The sequence below is a fragment of the Cynoglossus semilaevis genome, chromosome 1 (genome assembly GCF_000523025.1).
Source record: "Cynoglossus semilaevis isolate Cse_v1.0 chromosome 1, Cse_v1.0, whole genome shotgun sequence".
Taxonomy (NCBI): domain Eukaryota; kingdom Metazoa; phylum Chordata; class Actinopteri; order Pleuronectiformes; family Cynoglossidae; genus Cynoglossus; species Cynoglossus semilaevis.
Genome location: NC_024307.1, coordinates 32524485 through 32538969, shown reverse-complemented (window position 1 = coordinate 32538969; position 14485 = coordinate 32524485). Strand labels below are relative to the sequence as shown.

Genomic DNA, 14485 nt, shown 5'->3' with positions numbered 1-14485 from the left:
TAAGACACTGCAGAAAAAACAAAGACCTTGGGTTAAGGGGAGAAGGGAGTGAGAAGACCTTTCTTAACACACAGAAATTGACTCTCATGTTCTGCCACTCACCTCTGCACCTGCATCTGCGAATGTGCTTTTTAGTCACATTAAATTGAGCAGGCGAAGCTGTGGAGAACAACAGAAAGCATACATTGTTTATGACACAATAAGAGGTCAACCTCTCCACTTCTACATATCACTCTTGGCTTTTATAAGTTACTACCTTAATTTATTTACTGTGATAAAATTGATCTTCAGATTAGACGTATGTATAACAAAAATGAAGAAATACACATCCTTACTCATGCTGCCGCAGAAGTTGTCCACCAAAACTATGACCAGGAGAAGAACACCCACAGTCCAGGACATAATGGCTGCAGCTCATGTGAGGTGTTGAGTGAGTTCTGAATTGGAAGGGGTTTAAATACTTTTACGACAACGAGAGTAACACAGAAATGTTCAAGTCATGACCTGCAGAGAAATTCAGTCTGGTTTGGGTTTCAGCAGTATTTCAACTGTGCACAGAGTCTGAGTCAATAATTGGGAGATGCTGGCTATAGATGGTTTTCCGATAATCGTTTTTACCCATGATGCATCATGCCGTTGACCATGTTGCATGGCATATGACGCGAACAGATAGATGTAAACAATCGATAATGACAAGCAAAGACAAGAATTTTAAATCAAGGGAGATCAGACGAAATTGTTGTATAAGATTCACTAGACACAATTACAAAGTCAAGATACTTGGACAAGTTGAAAATAATCAATGGAAAAGACCCATACAAAGTCTACAAAGCTGAGTGGAAGTGGGCAGACATTGAAAGTTGACCAGACAATGTATATCATATGGTATTTATCAACACCCAAATAATACAGCGTGCTAATGTAAAAATCACAGTGGCATGTACGGATGTATGTCCTTTGTGAACATCATTTTATCATCAAAACATTTACATTAAAAATCATGTTTTACTATTGATTGGATTATACTTTTTTCCCAAAATCACTCAAAAAGCTGTATTTTTTGCTTTCTTCATGGAAAATACTGATAATTATATGGACTGTGGTCAGCTGGGGATTTAAGTTTGCGTTGTGTTTATTGTCATGTATGCAAAGTACATTTTGATAGATTTTAATTTTATTGACATTGAACATATGAATTAAATAAAAGTATAATGTAATTACCCAAAATAAAGTGTTCAGAACAGACTTTTTAATGTGTTTTGCTTGATTCTAGGTTGAAATTAGCACGGTTAATATGTGAAAGCCATAGCATCCCTCCGTCAGCTTTCCTCAGTGACAGATCGCTTTATGTCAAAAAACTTCATCATTCCCAGATCGATTCGTACACCCCCCCACAACACAGAAATTTACCATTATTGGTGTTCTTTTGTGTATTTAATATCTATCTATGCGCTCTGTTGCCCCACAAGATGACGGACTACGGAACTAGTGTAGTAGTAATCAGAAAACTATCTATTGATTGTCATGCATATGGGAAGCTGCATAAAATGCAGGAAATTGGCTGCACTTCAGCATCAAGAGGTGTGATATTTGAAATTGAATAGATAGATTATGAATGGTTTTAAACCTAAGAACTGTGACATAAACATCACCTGAAAACATCTGCAGATTATACTGTACCAACAAAATATCATCGGTTATATTCGAAAAATGTATTAAATTGGATTCAAACCGTATTTTGTGGATCCTACCGATGATGTTTTAGTTTATAAATTGTCTCAGAGGTTTGGTGTTCTTTTGATGTATCTTTCAACAACAATTATTTTCTTTTCCCATAGCTCTTTCCTTTGTTAGTTACCATCTTTAATATAAATGTTGTTATTCACTCAAACAGTGCCCCACAGAACCGCTGCATTATGACAAATGTTTAAAAAAAGAAAAAAAATGTCACCCATGGTGAACCCTACATTCAATGAAAGCTGCTCCAACAGATGAACATTGTACAATGCAACGAATTGGAATCTATGACGGACTATTGTCATGTTAGCATGGAAATGTGAGCACAAAGCTGTTACTTTAAGAGGAGAAAGTTCTCCGGAAATCAACATTTAAAAAATGCCACCTAAACAACTTTTTTTTTGTAATAGTACAAATTAATAAATGTTTACAATTTTATTGTCATAAATTACATTCCTTTTTTAACCTAAATTGACATCACTGTAAGAATCAGGAGGCTAATTGTTCAAAAAAGTAACTTCATTAATGTAGTTTTAACGTAAACCAATCGTGAGCAAAAATAATACATTTAAATGTTTATATTTCCTATATTTCCTATGATGCCTTGATATACACAAAATAGAGACCTAATGACTGTAAGAAAATTTTACGCGTTTTTTAGCATTAGTTGAGGAATATTGTTTTCAGTGCAACTTAAAATGCTGCCAGTGGAGTGTAAAGCTCCTCGTGTCACGTGACTCCCATGAGGTGGGCTTTTCTTGGGGGGGGGCACCTGCCACTCTCTCATCACTGCGGCTTCGAAACTTTGGCACACCTCCAGGGTAATAACCCCAACAGTCAGTGTCAGTGCTGTCGCTTACAGCAATCCCGCAGTGACGTGAACGAGCGCTTTTGACTCAGGACACAATTCGAGGAAATCCCAAGGCCGAGAAAACGACGAGAGGCTCCTTTAAATCGACGCTTTCTCGGTGTCGTGCCAACAGAAGGAGAGAGAGTGCGGGTGAGGGAGAACCAGAGAGAGCGCTGACAAACAACAACACGGGTCACTGAAGCAGCTTTTAACGGATTCAACTTGGAACTGCGGCCTCAGGGAAAAAAGGGTAAAAGAGAGTGCATCATATTTACCAGTATGAGGAATACTGGGTATATGAGGAATTACCAGTGAGGAATGATAGCGGCAGTTATGAGGCTAATGTTGGTGAAATGACAGCACGCAAATTCAGTTTATTTGTGACGTAGAGACAAATAAAACGCTCTTATAGCCGTCCGTCTTTGTAATGCCCAGGCTTTCAATACACCTGTTTGTGTTAATGCAGCGTGAAACACGTCGTTCATTTTGAACAGTGAATTTAAAGTGTTCTGTGCGCGTCTGTCAGCACACGAGTGTTCTCTGACGCAGCAGAGCTATTTTTGACAAACGCATTTGATTTGAACCGAAGCCTTAAAATACTTTGTCTCTCTTGTTTTTAGTGTTTCGCCGTCTGTTGTCATACATTCATTGTTGAATGCCATTGCGGAAGTGAGAGTCTTTTCCACACGACACAAAGCTTGGAGCGTGCCGACCTCTAGTGGGCAAACAGGTGAAGGGTTTCTGTGGACATGTACGGAGCGTCAGGAATTCCCGAGCTCATCCCGCCAAGCGGGCCGCCCCGTCAGCCAGGCCCGGCGGGGCAGTACAACCCGGGACACCCTCAGGTCAACGGCCACGGTGGAGGGCCTAATCCCCAGAGACTTGGGCAGAGGGCACCTAAACTGGGCCAGATCGGACGGTCCAAGAAAGGTAAGGGATAAATTGCCTGTCTGCTAAGTGGTAACACATTTCTGGGTTCAAAACAGTTGTTGTTAAGTATATATATGTATATATATATATATATATATATGTATATATATGTGTATATATATATATATGTGTGTATATATATATTATATATATATTTATATATAAGTTGATTGGAAGAAACTCACCTGGGATCGTAACTCTGTTCTCTATCCTCTTGTTTCTATCAGCCGGTTCTGGTAAATTAATAAGTGACACGCTTCCTAATGGATATGTAAGGGACTATTGCCCTTTAGATTCTATTAATGTTGACTCATGAGTGTAGAAGGTGGTCAGTATTTGCACCAGGATGATAATATACAGTCTACAGTCTAATATACTCAATGCTAAAAAAAAAAAAGAATAATAATAAAACATCTCACTCTTTTAAAATGGCTTCATTTCCTTGTTCTTCTCAAAATAATACTAATAATCATAAAAATAATTGAATGGATTTTCAATAGATCATATCTAACTAAAGATATTTACCATATGAACAGCCATCATATCTACAGTTAAGGTGATAATGTAAGGTTTTGTTATCCTACACATTTCTCACAGTTTACTCTTTCTCCTCAGTGGACTTGGATGATGAAGACCTGGACGACATCATGAACAACAACGGGCAGTGTCCTGTTTCGCTTTCTCCAATCTCCTAAACTCCACCGTTAAGTGCCAAAATAATTGATAAATATTAAAAATACCTAGGGTGAGGGCAAACCTCTACGTCAGTTATCTCGGCCTTGATCCTGTCAAGTGTCCGACTGAAGTATCTGATGGATCAACGTGGCACAAAAACCAACTTGTTTAGCGCCAGCTGAAGCCTACAGTAGGCTCTCATTGTACATAGTCTTATTTAACTTGGTCATACTGTGAATTAATTGTATCACATCAAGCCCTTCTCGCTCCTCTGCACCTAAGCCGGTGGCAGATTATCAGGACTTGAGAGAAAGATTGTGAGAAAAGTGTCTATATTTTTCAGTGTCTTAACAAGGGCTACATTTCTAAAACGTTGCACTTAGCAAATGGTCAGATGCAAAGCAGCCTCTTGCCTGCCGGTCCTCTGGTGAACGTAACTGATTTTGTCCAGGTGTTGGTTGTGGAAGGGCACACACGCCTGTTAATGTGTGTGTATCACACAGGTAAAACATTAAGCTTCGGGTGTGCAATGACTATCGTTCTTTACTCTCACACTGATGCAAGTGGTGTACTATTTTCCAGTGGTTGAATGCTCACTCTTTATACAAAAAAAAAACAAAAAACAGACTGCAACTGATTAATCGTTGTTTTCAGGACTTTGTCGTTGTTATGGCTCGCACACGGTTTTAATTGTTTTGTGTATGGATATTGCTTTTCGTCATCTATAACTGATTTGTTTTGTTTCTAAATGGTGCACTTTGTGGGAATGCCTGTTATGTGCAGTGACATGTGGCAGAATTCTATGCATGAAGTCTGTTAAAAACGCATCAGAACACGTAACTGGTATATCCTGTTATTAAGGGCTATTGTGTGCCGCGGTCTTTCAGACCGCACTGACTTTTTTGTTCTTTTTCTCTTCAGCGCCTGCAGAGTCAGCGTGAGCTCATTGTTTTCTCGGGCTGCAGAATCAGCAAAAAAATAATCACAAAACAACAATACAATTTTAAAGGTTTTGTGTGTTTTCGCTGGTGCGCCCTCCCCCCAGTTGTGATCACAGGCAATTCTCAAAAGCGAGGGTTGGAGGAAAAATGCCAAATAATATTTGATGACAAATCTTAAGCTTGTTAGGAATGCACACACGTTTATTAAGCTACACCTGTGGTGTGAGAATGTCTTTCAGGTTTTGAGGACCTGTTGTGAGGAATAACGTCAGTCTGTACAGTTACAGCATGGGACAACAAAAAAACAAGTATCTTACAATTTGCTCTAAATGCTGAGACAATCTTACCACAGGGAGGGAATATTGATTGTACTAGGTCGTGGGACGATGTAATGTCTTCTAAAAGGCTAATTTTGATAACGTTACTTTAGCTGTGAAGCGGTTACCAAGCTCACGCCGCTTCATGGAAGCACTTCAGTTCACAGCACAACCTCGGACTCCGATCGTTGTTTAGGTTGCATTTGCATGAAAGTGGTTGACTATTTTTCGTAATGCATCTCAAGAAATAAATGATGAATCTATGTGTAGTCTTGCTCTTTATTTGTAGTGGACTGACTTGAACATGCACATGATTCGTGTCTCTGTAAAAAAGGTGTTTGATAATCAGGAAACAGATTATTGTCATACTAGATATATGATTAAAATAATAACTGATATAGTTAAACACCAAACGTTTACATTTCTGACACCTGAAAAAGTCAAAAATATACAAAATGCTTAATTTACACTTCTGCAACCCAGGGTATTACATTATTGGTGTGAAACTGTGCCTTCATATACTGCAGATGTGATAGCATACTACTCATACTCTACACCAGAGGTCTTCAACAAGTCTTCAATCCCTACAGGGAGGGTGGGGGTGGATCAAATGTTTAGTACGTTAGACATCTTTTTATTATTATTAAATTGATTGGATAGTCTTGTTTAATAATTTATAAATTTAATTGGTTTAAAAAGTCAACACATAGACAGAACTTTATATCCAGTAAGTCCACCGTCCATCCTCTTTTTCTTTTAAGGGGAACAGCTTCACAGAAGTTTAAGCAACTTTTATGTTTAAGCTTAATACATTACACAAGCCGCCATACAAATCCACAAACTCACAAATTGTGTGTAATACATAATTTCCTCAAAATTTTTCAATGTTAACAGTACAGTCATTTGGATTAGTCTATAATAAAGAGAGGTGTGAGAGTGTGGCCACAATTACTGAAATTGAACAGGGGAGCCGGATCAGAAGTAGATAGATTGAGCATGTAAACATATATTAAAACTATATTAAATGTAAAATTCATGCACATAGGCTACAAGGCTTTCTCTATCCCTCCATCAGCTGGGTGGTACATGGCCTAAAAGAAATAATGAATCGTGAATGCAGTTCGTTTAAGGCGTGTAATTAGCAGGGCGTTTCAGGTGGATCGTGGCAGGTGATTAGTCCTCTGTATCTGGTTTCAATGTAAGAGGCCAGATTCCAGCAGCAACTGGAGACACCTCCTTAAACTTTTAAATTGTTTTTATTTGTTCATTAATGGTTTCCTCTTGAGTATTTTTGTAGTTCTGCCTGTACCTGAGCATTGACTAGCAAAGAAAAAACCTGTGAATACACTTGGTGAATTTGTAAAAAAAATAAAAAAATAAATCTGTGTTAGAATGTCAAATACTTTACTTTGGTGTGACCACATGCTAGATTGCTGGATGGATAGATCAGCAACAGATTATGTCTGCTATCAATCTAGTCTGTCCATCTGTGTGACAAAAGATATCAACAGAATCCAGCTGAAGAGAGAACTCTGTTGTCTATTGAGTTTCATGAATTAACAAAATTAAGGTTGTTGCAATCTTTTATTATGGTTTTGTCGTACATGTTAAGAATTTCCATCGGCTTTCCACAAGAAAATCACCTGTGAGATAAGCAAAGTATATAAAATGACATAGAAAAACCAACAGCGGGCGCTGTTCGGAGCATAAAAACATTTTATAAAAAAAAGAAAAAAAAAGAAAAAGAAAATTAAAAGTGAAACAATAGGGCCACAATAAACTACAATTATGCTAATCTACACAAGAGCAAAAAGCAGTGTTGGACAAAATAAATAGAAGCAGTTTGGACTCTTAGAGGCTGATGTGGAAAATATGAGAGCACAAATGGCACAGTGACAACATCATGAAGTATTTCATTGCTGAGCAGGGTTTGTAACAGGCCGGTATGAAGAAGTACATGACCTGTAGTGACTGTTGTAGTAAAAGTCCCGTGTGATACACTCCTCCTACACGGTCTTGTGTGTGTGAAGTCACACCCTGCTCATCACAACTATTTTGAGAGGCACCGACTGTTGATATAAAATGGCGTGGGCGTCACCCTGCGGCTGTGTTGTACACAGGCCCTGAATCGTAGCTGAGACACCAAACTGGAATTGATTACTTTCAATTACATGGCAAATGCTAATAGATGCCATTTTTAGCACAGATGTGCAAGTGTTGGCTACCATCCAGCCTTTAGGCTACTATTCAAGGGGTTACACCCTCAGAGTTGTCTATTAAGTCAGGGGATCCAATTATAGTGTGTTTGTGAAGCCTACTTGTAAACAACTGTAGAATGTGTGCACTGGGTGTGAGACATCATTTGTGAAATAAGTGAGATGGGGGCTCGATAATTGGGCGGCCAATCACCTCAACAGTGAAGTAAACATAAGGTCAAAGTCCCATTTCTGTGTCTCTTGCATCTTTCTATATTTCCTACGGTAACTGCCCATAAACCTTCAGTTTTATTCCTGGCTGGTGCTGAACAATAGAAGGAACTTCTTGGTCCAAGTCCCAGGCTGGGCTCTCAGACATATTCCTTAGTGCTGCTCTGGGCAGCAGAACGGGAGCTGCCCGTGGATGGATACTTGGATACCTGCTTCTTCCTTGGACAGGAAGCGGCCAACATGGCCCCACCCAGGACATCGAGGAGGGAGCCTCCCCAGGCAATGAAGATGGCTGCACCAAATTCAAACCTGGCAGAGAAAAACATCACTTAAAGAAGCATCAGAATGAAACTTCTTAGTAAAACAAATTCCCCACATGCTGTATTATAATCTATTTAATACATTTTTTGTAGGAGTAAAACACACAAAGTTATCACATTCATATTCTATATCAAGAAGCGGGTGTGGTCTTGAGTGACTTACTTTGTGTTGACAGGAGTGTAGGGATTATAGAAGGCCCGGATGACATTATGAGCAAACCAGGAACAGGCCACGATGGCACAGAGGCCTGGAAGGAGAAACATTAAACACAAGACCATCATCAGAAAAGGAAACAAGTGGACTTTTGTCTCCTTCTACAGTCACCTCGGGGAGGCCATGGACCTTTGCCAAGTGTTCAGTGTTTCGTTTCTCTTCAGAAAAAGTGGACCCCTAGTGTTAGAACTAATGCCAAAGCGCTGGTCTGACTCAGCCTTATGATCTCTTAGTGTGGTCTTGTGTAGGCTACCAAGTGTTTGGACCAGTGATCAAACTAACTTCTGCGTGCAGTAGAATTCAACAGGCAGGAGTATTTATCGATGGTTAGGGTAACAGTTAAACTATCTGTAATTACAATGGTTAGCATTGGTGAAATTTAACAATGATTATCGTTACTTTACCGCTCTCGTCAAAAGCACCACTTTGCTTCAAAACACCCTCAAACCTAAAACACTGTGATTCCTATCATAACTGCTGACCCTGTTACCCTGTACTGAATCGGATAATAAAGCACAAAAGAGCCATACTCACCGCCGACCAGCAGGATGATGCCTCCTGTCATGGCGATGCGGGACTTGCGTAGTTTTTCCGTTCCACCACATGTGGTGCACTTCATTCCCATACAGGACACACCTAAGCCTGCGATGGACACAATGATGCCAACTATCATCAAGGCACGAGTGGCCTGAAGTGAACCTAGAGTAGTGGGGTAAAAAAACACCAACAAAACAGTTCATTAGTAGAGTACAGGAAGCGTGAACAGCTTTATTGTGGAGAGAAGGCGGAATGCGAGGTGGAATGTGGGAGTAAAGGCATGTACAAAAAAGAGGGGAAAAAAAAGTGAAACCCATCCTTGTCCTGTAAAGGGGCCTAACAAATCCATTTACAGGTTGTAAATTACATTCAGACTGTTCTCCAGGACACTTTAGTGTTAGATTTTCCTGGAAGAGAAACCAAGGGATACACATGAACGCACACTAGCACAGACAAACAATTAAAGAGAGACCCCACTGTTAGGATCCCAGGACCCTCATTTGACAGTCCCCTTCTCCGTCCTTTCTCACACTATGAATCTTCAAAGGGTGCCCCAACTTCCCCACCTCGAACCAGTCTGTGCCAGTCGAGTCCATCCCTGCCCTGCCCAAACAAACAAAACCCTCCAGCAGTGAGGGAGGGCCTGCAGGATGCCACGTAGAATAAAGAGGAGGTAGGGAAGAGGGGAAATGCAGTTAAGTAAAGTTTCACAAAATGGTGGCATTAAGGTCAGTCTTAAGACTTTGAACCTTGAGATAACAGATGATAACTTGATACAACTTTATTATTTTTTTCTAATTAACAAGATATCTGATTAAATCAAATTATTTTTTATAAAGAGACACTAATTAACAAGATATCTGATGAAATCAAATCAAGTTAAAGGTTCTGAAAGCAAAGATAAAAACTAGTCCAGAGACAAATGCTAAACATTAGGACCTACTGAAGTATATCAGAAATAAAATACCAATACTAAATATTAGCAATATTTAAGTCAGCACAGCTAGCTTAATTACATTACCAATAAGATTTAAGGATTTTAATTTTCATACCACAAATCTAAATAAAAATGATACAAAAATTTCCGATTAAAATACCCAAGGATAATAATAATAATAGACTATATAAATAAATGAGACTAGAACAGTGTTTTCCATACATTTTAAGCCAAGGCACATACAGTACTTTATTTTCAAATAATCCCATGGCACACCACCAAACACCAACAATTTCACAAAAAGTATATGTAATGAGATATAATGATCTTCTAATTTCAAGTTATTCACTTAGTGTGAAACCTGGGCCTGTTTCGTTGAACGCAACACTGATATACTCAAAGGAATTAAAGAAAGAAAAATTGTATTTTTCTGTATTTTTGACCTAAACCAAAGCTCCATCATTGCATAAAGACATTTTTTTTGGGCATCAAACACTAAATTAGTTGTGGCGCTGAGCAATTATTTCTGTTTTGTCCACTGCACATGAAGGTTGCAGACTACTTATCCATCTTTCTTTTGTTATGCTAATTACTATAGAGCAGAATTACAGATTGTAAAACAAACTTACCCCCCCCGGTAACAGCCTTGATTGAAATCACATGATTCTAAGATCTGTGTTTCAGTGTGATTTTTCTTTACCATGGCACCACCCATCCATAAGCTGTCACACCAATCACTGTGACATTGTTTGGATGATGTATCATTTAGTATTACTGTGTGAGGGAAGTTTGAGTGTAAGGCAGCTGGAGGAGGTTTTTCATGGAAGGTGACGGTACATGGGTGAGGTTTCTCAGGAAAGCTCTCAACCCTGCAATTTCTTTGCTATTTTTCATACTCCCGGAATCGGGTGTCAACTTTGTGAAAGGAAACCTTATACGAAGAAGACAATGCAACACTGTGATGACACACAGCTGTAGTATTTTGGCAATTACAGTAGTTACGGAGGGCAGTTAAGATGTGAGGAGCAGGCCTCAGCAAAGTACTCAGCAAAGTGAGTACTTTGATGGAGCAGGTGCTTCAGTAATGGAGACACAACAATACACACGACATAACAAATAATGGGATTTTAGTCTGAGAAGGAAAAGATACATATATATCTCTAAACATTAAAGAAAAATGTGACAGCATAATTTACATAATACATATGTAGGTTATTGGCATCAAATTGTATAAAATACATATAAAATACATGGTTAAACATGACCAAATATAGAAATCTCTCAATTAAGAAAACTATATAATTCAGAAACATTAATATTATAGAAGCTATCGCACCCTCCACCCCCCCCCCCCCCCCCCCCCCAAAAAAAAAAAACGTACACGCCACTGCACGAGCTCATTTGCCTGCAGAGAAAAAAAAAGATTTTATGTAAGTTCACGGGTTTCTACTTACTGTCAAGCTGCAGAATGGAGTCATAGATTTTACACTGGAGCTGTCCGGTGCTGTGGAAGGCACAGGACATCCACAGACCCTGGTACATGGCTACGGCGGTGATGATGTTGTCCCCGATGTACGCCGACATCTTCCACTGTGGCAGAATAGTTCCGACGATCAGGCCCACGATCCCAATTAACGACATAAAAAACCCCAGCAGCTGAATACCAGAGTTGGCCATCGTTAAAATCTTGTTTTTACTGAAGTCACTTTCTCTACACTCTGTGTACCAGAGTCCGTGCGGTTCGCTCTGTTAGTTGACAAACTCCTCAGATTCAGTCAAATAAGTGTTTAATAAGCCGCCGATGGAGTCCGTGTCGCTCTGGGCAGAGTCCTGTGTCCAGTGTCGGGAGTAGGCATCAGGATGAGAGTGATGGTGTGAAGTGGGTGTGTAATTGTCATGCCTGCTGATGCACTGAGCTGCAGCCCCTCTTTGTCCCCCCCTGCAGCTGTTGTGCGGGCAAACGTCAGCTCTACTTTCAGCAAAGCAACAGGTTGTCTGTGTTTCCCACCTTTTCACAAGGACCTCCAACCTTTCATTACACATCAGAGCAGGGAATGACCAATCACGACGATGGCCGTTACCGGTATTTGGATTCATAAAAATTCACAAAGAACAAAATGTTTGAATTTAGTTAACTTTTAATTTAGTTAACTTTTAATTATTTTTTATTTTATTTTTTATTTTTAGAGTAGAGTAGAGTTAGTCATGCATCGAAATATGATAGTCTGCGTGGTGTTTTAGATGAAAAACAAACAAAACAAAATCAAAAACTTCTGTCCACTTCTCTAAATAAATTACCAGTTGCTTTGTAGTTTATTCATTTATTTTTTTATGCTTTGGAGAAGGGTGGGCAAACGTTGGGCCTCGGGGCGATTTCCGGCACGCAATTCCACTGACTAGGGCCCACAACTAAATGGTAATTATTTATTTTGCTTTTGAGAATTTTTATTTTCAATGGTTTTCTTTGTTATTTGAACTCATTTGAACATTTTCTTTAATATAATTAATATTTGGAATACAAATATTTTCCTACTTTTTTATTATCTTTGTTAACTTCGATGACTGATCTTAGCTCATTAGTACTTGAGACCCTTGCGTTTTTCTGTCTCATTACTACTATTTTTTGATATTAACTTAACTGAAACAGGGTGTTTTAAATGTTATTACTGTTTTAGGCACAATATTAAAATCCTTAACACAGCATTGTCAATGGATGGAAAGTTTAGCACAGAGAATTGTGGGAATGTTTTCCGTGTTCCTTAATACACATGGAAAAAGAAGGGAAGAGCAGAGGAATTGTTCCTTTGTTGCGCTGTGTCAGACATCCGCTAATTCCTTTCCATTGAAAACATAAGGTATATTGGTTCAAAATGTACTGGGATTTGCAGTGTTACTGTTACATGGGGCGGCAGGAAGGGGGTAGTCATGCATCGAAATATACAGTATATCAGAGTAAGATGGAGATTAGCAAGTAAGTGATGTGCATTTATTCAAATTGTATAAAACGTTATTATAGACGTGGGAGGCCAAGATAACGCGATATTACAATTAATTGTGGTATTAACAGCTACGCTTAATTTATCGCAACGTTTCCGTCAGAAAAAATATGCCGGAACTATAGTTGAGCGCAACCTAAACGGAACAAAAACAAAGTTACACAACACCCGCACGTTGCCGCGTGTGTTGCTTTATTTTTGGTCCCTGCAGGGTGCAAGAAAGAGACGTGACCACGTGGGTAAAGATGGCAGAAGAAAAGTTATTTCCTCGAACAGTGTATTGAATCAGGCGTGTGGGATTATTTTGACTACAGAGGAAAATGACCAGGGTTTCGTTGTGGATGACGGTTGGCCAGCATTTAGAGCATGTCATAAAAATGAAAAAAGGAATTACATTCAACATGTTTCATCACCTGCGGGGGACCTACCCTACACTGTTCACCAAAGTAAAGGTAAATACACATGAACTGGAGTAAATAACGTCAGTATTTTCCTAATGCTACATTGAATTGGTAGGACATTAAATGTTAGCATATCATTTGCAATTAATTGTTTAACAATTAGACACGTGTTTGGCTTTCAGTGCAACGTGACAAGTTACACGGCATTCACCTAATGCTACCTTATACTGTTCGTATGTAAACATAACGTGAGAACAAACGCTTTTTTTAAATATTTATTTTATTTTATCTTTTTTTGTTGGGCAGTTTCAGTGTCAGTGTGCAGTGACCGGTAGAGGAAAACGCTGTGTAGTGTAAGGTTTATACTTTTCTTTGTCGAATTCCTGTCTTGTATGTTTTGGTTACTTGACTATGTTATGTTGGCATCACCAGATAGAAATTAAGGAATCAGGACCTACAAGGAGAGTCTATGTGAATTTACACATTCATGGTGTTGTTAAATGAATTAACGTATAACAATGTTTGTGACAAATTCTCACACCCCTAGATTATACATTACACAGTAAAGAAAGTCAAAGCAGATATCCAACCAAAATAGCCTCACAACCTGTATAATTTTGTACGTGAATGTCTGTGTGCCTATTATATGTACACTGTATACCAATGACCTAGAATTAAGCTTTAATTGAATGCTATTTGACCTTCCAAAGTGGGCGAAACTCCGAACTCTCCCTAGAGCTCAGCTCATCAATCACTTGGTGGTCTAATGCTCTGGGCAGATTGATGACCTCTCGCTACTGAGGTACTGTAAACCACTGGATGGGAGCACAAATGTTGCTTGTTGAATATTCATTCCCTATAGTACAGGGGGTTTCCAAAGTGGGGGGCAGGCAACTCCGAGGGGTCCTAGGTGCATGGGTAATGCAGGGGAATTAATTTCAATATTTATATTTTCTTTATTCATTTAAAAGAAAGTTGCAGTGATTTGTTTTTTTTTTCTTAATTCAAGAAAAATAGCATTGTTGTGGGAGTTACGGTGTTTTAAATACAGTTTATTAGACTCAACGACAACCTGACTTCAAAAGACGGGCAGCTGCAAAGAAAGTTTGGGAACCACTAAAATACTGTATAAAACATTTTATTGACTTCAGTGTTCCTAAAAAAAGTTGAGGAAAAGGTGTACATAAAAATACAAATATACAGT

General features: G+C 38.9%; 1 protein-coding gene across 1 annotated transcript; it reads right to left on the bottom strand.

The window, feature by feature from the left end:
* Nucleotides 1-5100: 5100 nt before the first annotated feature.
* cldn7a (claudin 7a) lies at nt 5101-11561 on the bottom strand. The gene is made up of 4 exons (XM_008327655.3): nt 11339-11561; nt 8945-9109; nt 8360-8444; nt 5101-8185 (listed from the first exon to the last, which is right to left on the bottom strand). The coding sequence occupies exons 1-4, from the start codon at nt 11559-11561 to the stop codon at nt 8017-8019; spliced, it is 642 nt and encodes a 213-aa protein (XP_008325877.1). The 3' UTR covers nt 5101-8016.
* Nucleotides 11562-14485: the final 2924 nt, after the last annotated feature.

Excerpts from the sequence above, each read along its gene's own strand:
- cldn7a (XM_008327655.3), bottom strand. The coding sequence starts at position 11,561 with ATGGCCAACTCTGGTATTCAGCTGCTGGGGTTTTTTATGTCGTTAATT. Across the intron at positions 9,110-11,338 it reads CTCCATTCTGCAGCTTGACA|GTTCACTTCAGGCCACTCGT; the intron begins GTAAGTAGAAAC and ends CCACTACTCTAG. Across the intron at positions 8,186-8,359 it reads TACACTCCTGTCAACACAAA|GTTTGAATTTGGTGCAGCCA; the intron begins GTAAGTCACTCA and ends TTTCTCTGCCAG.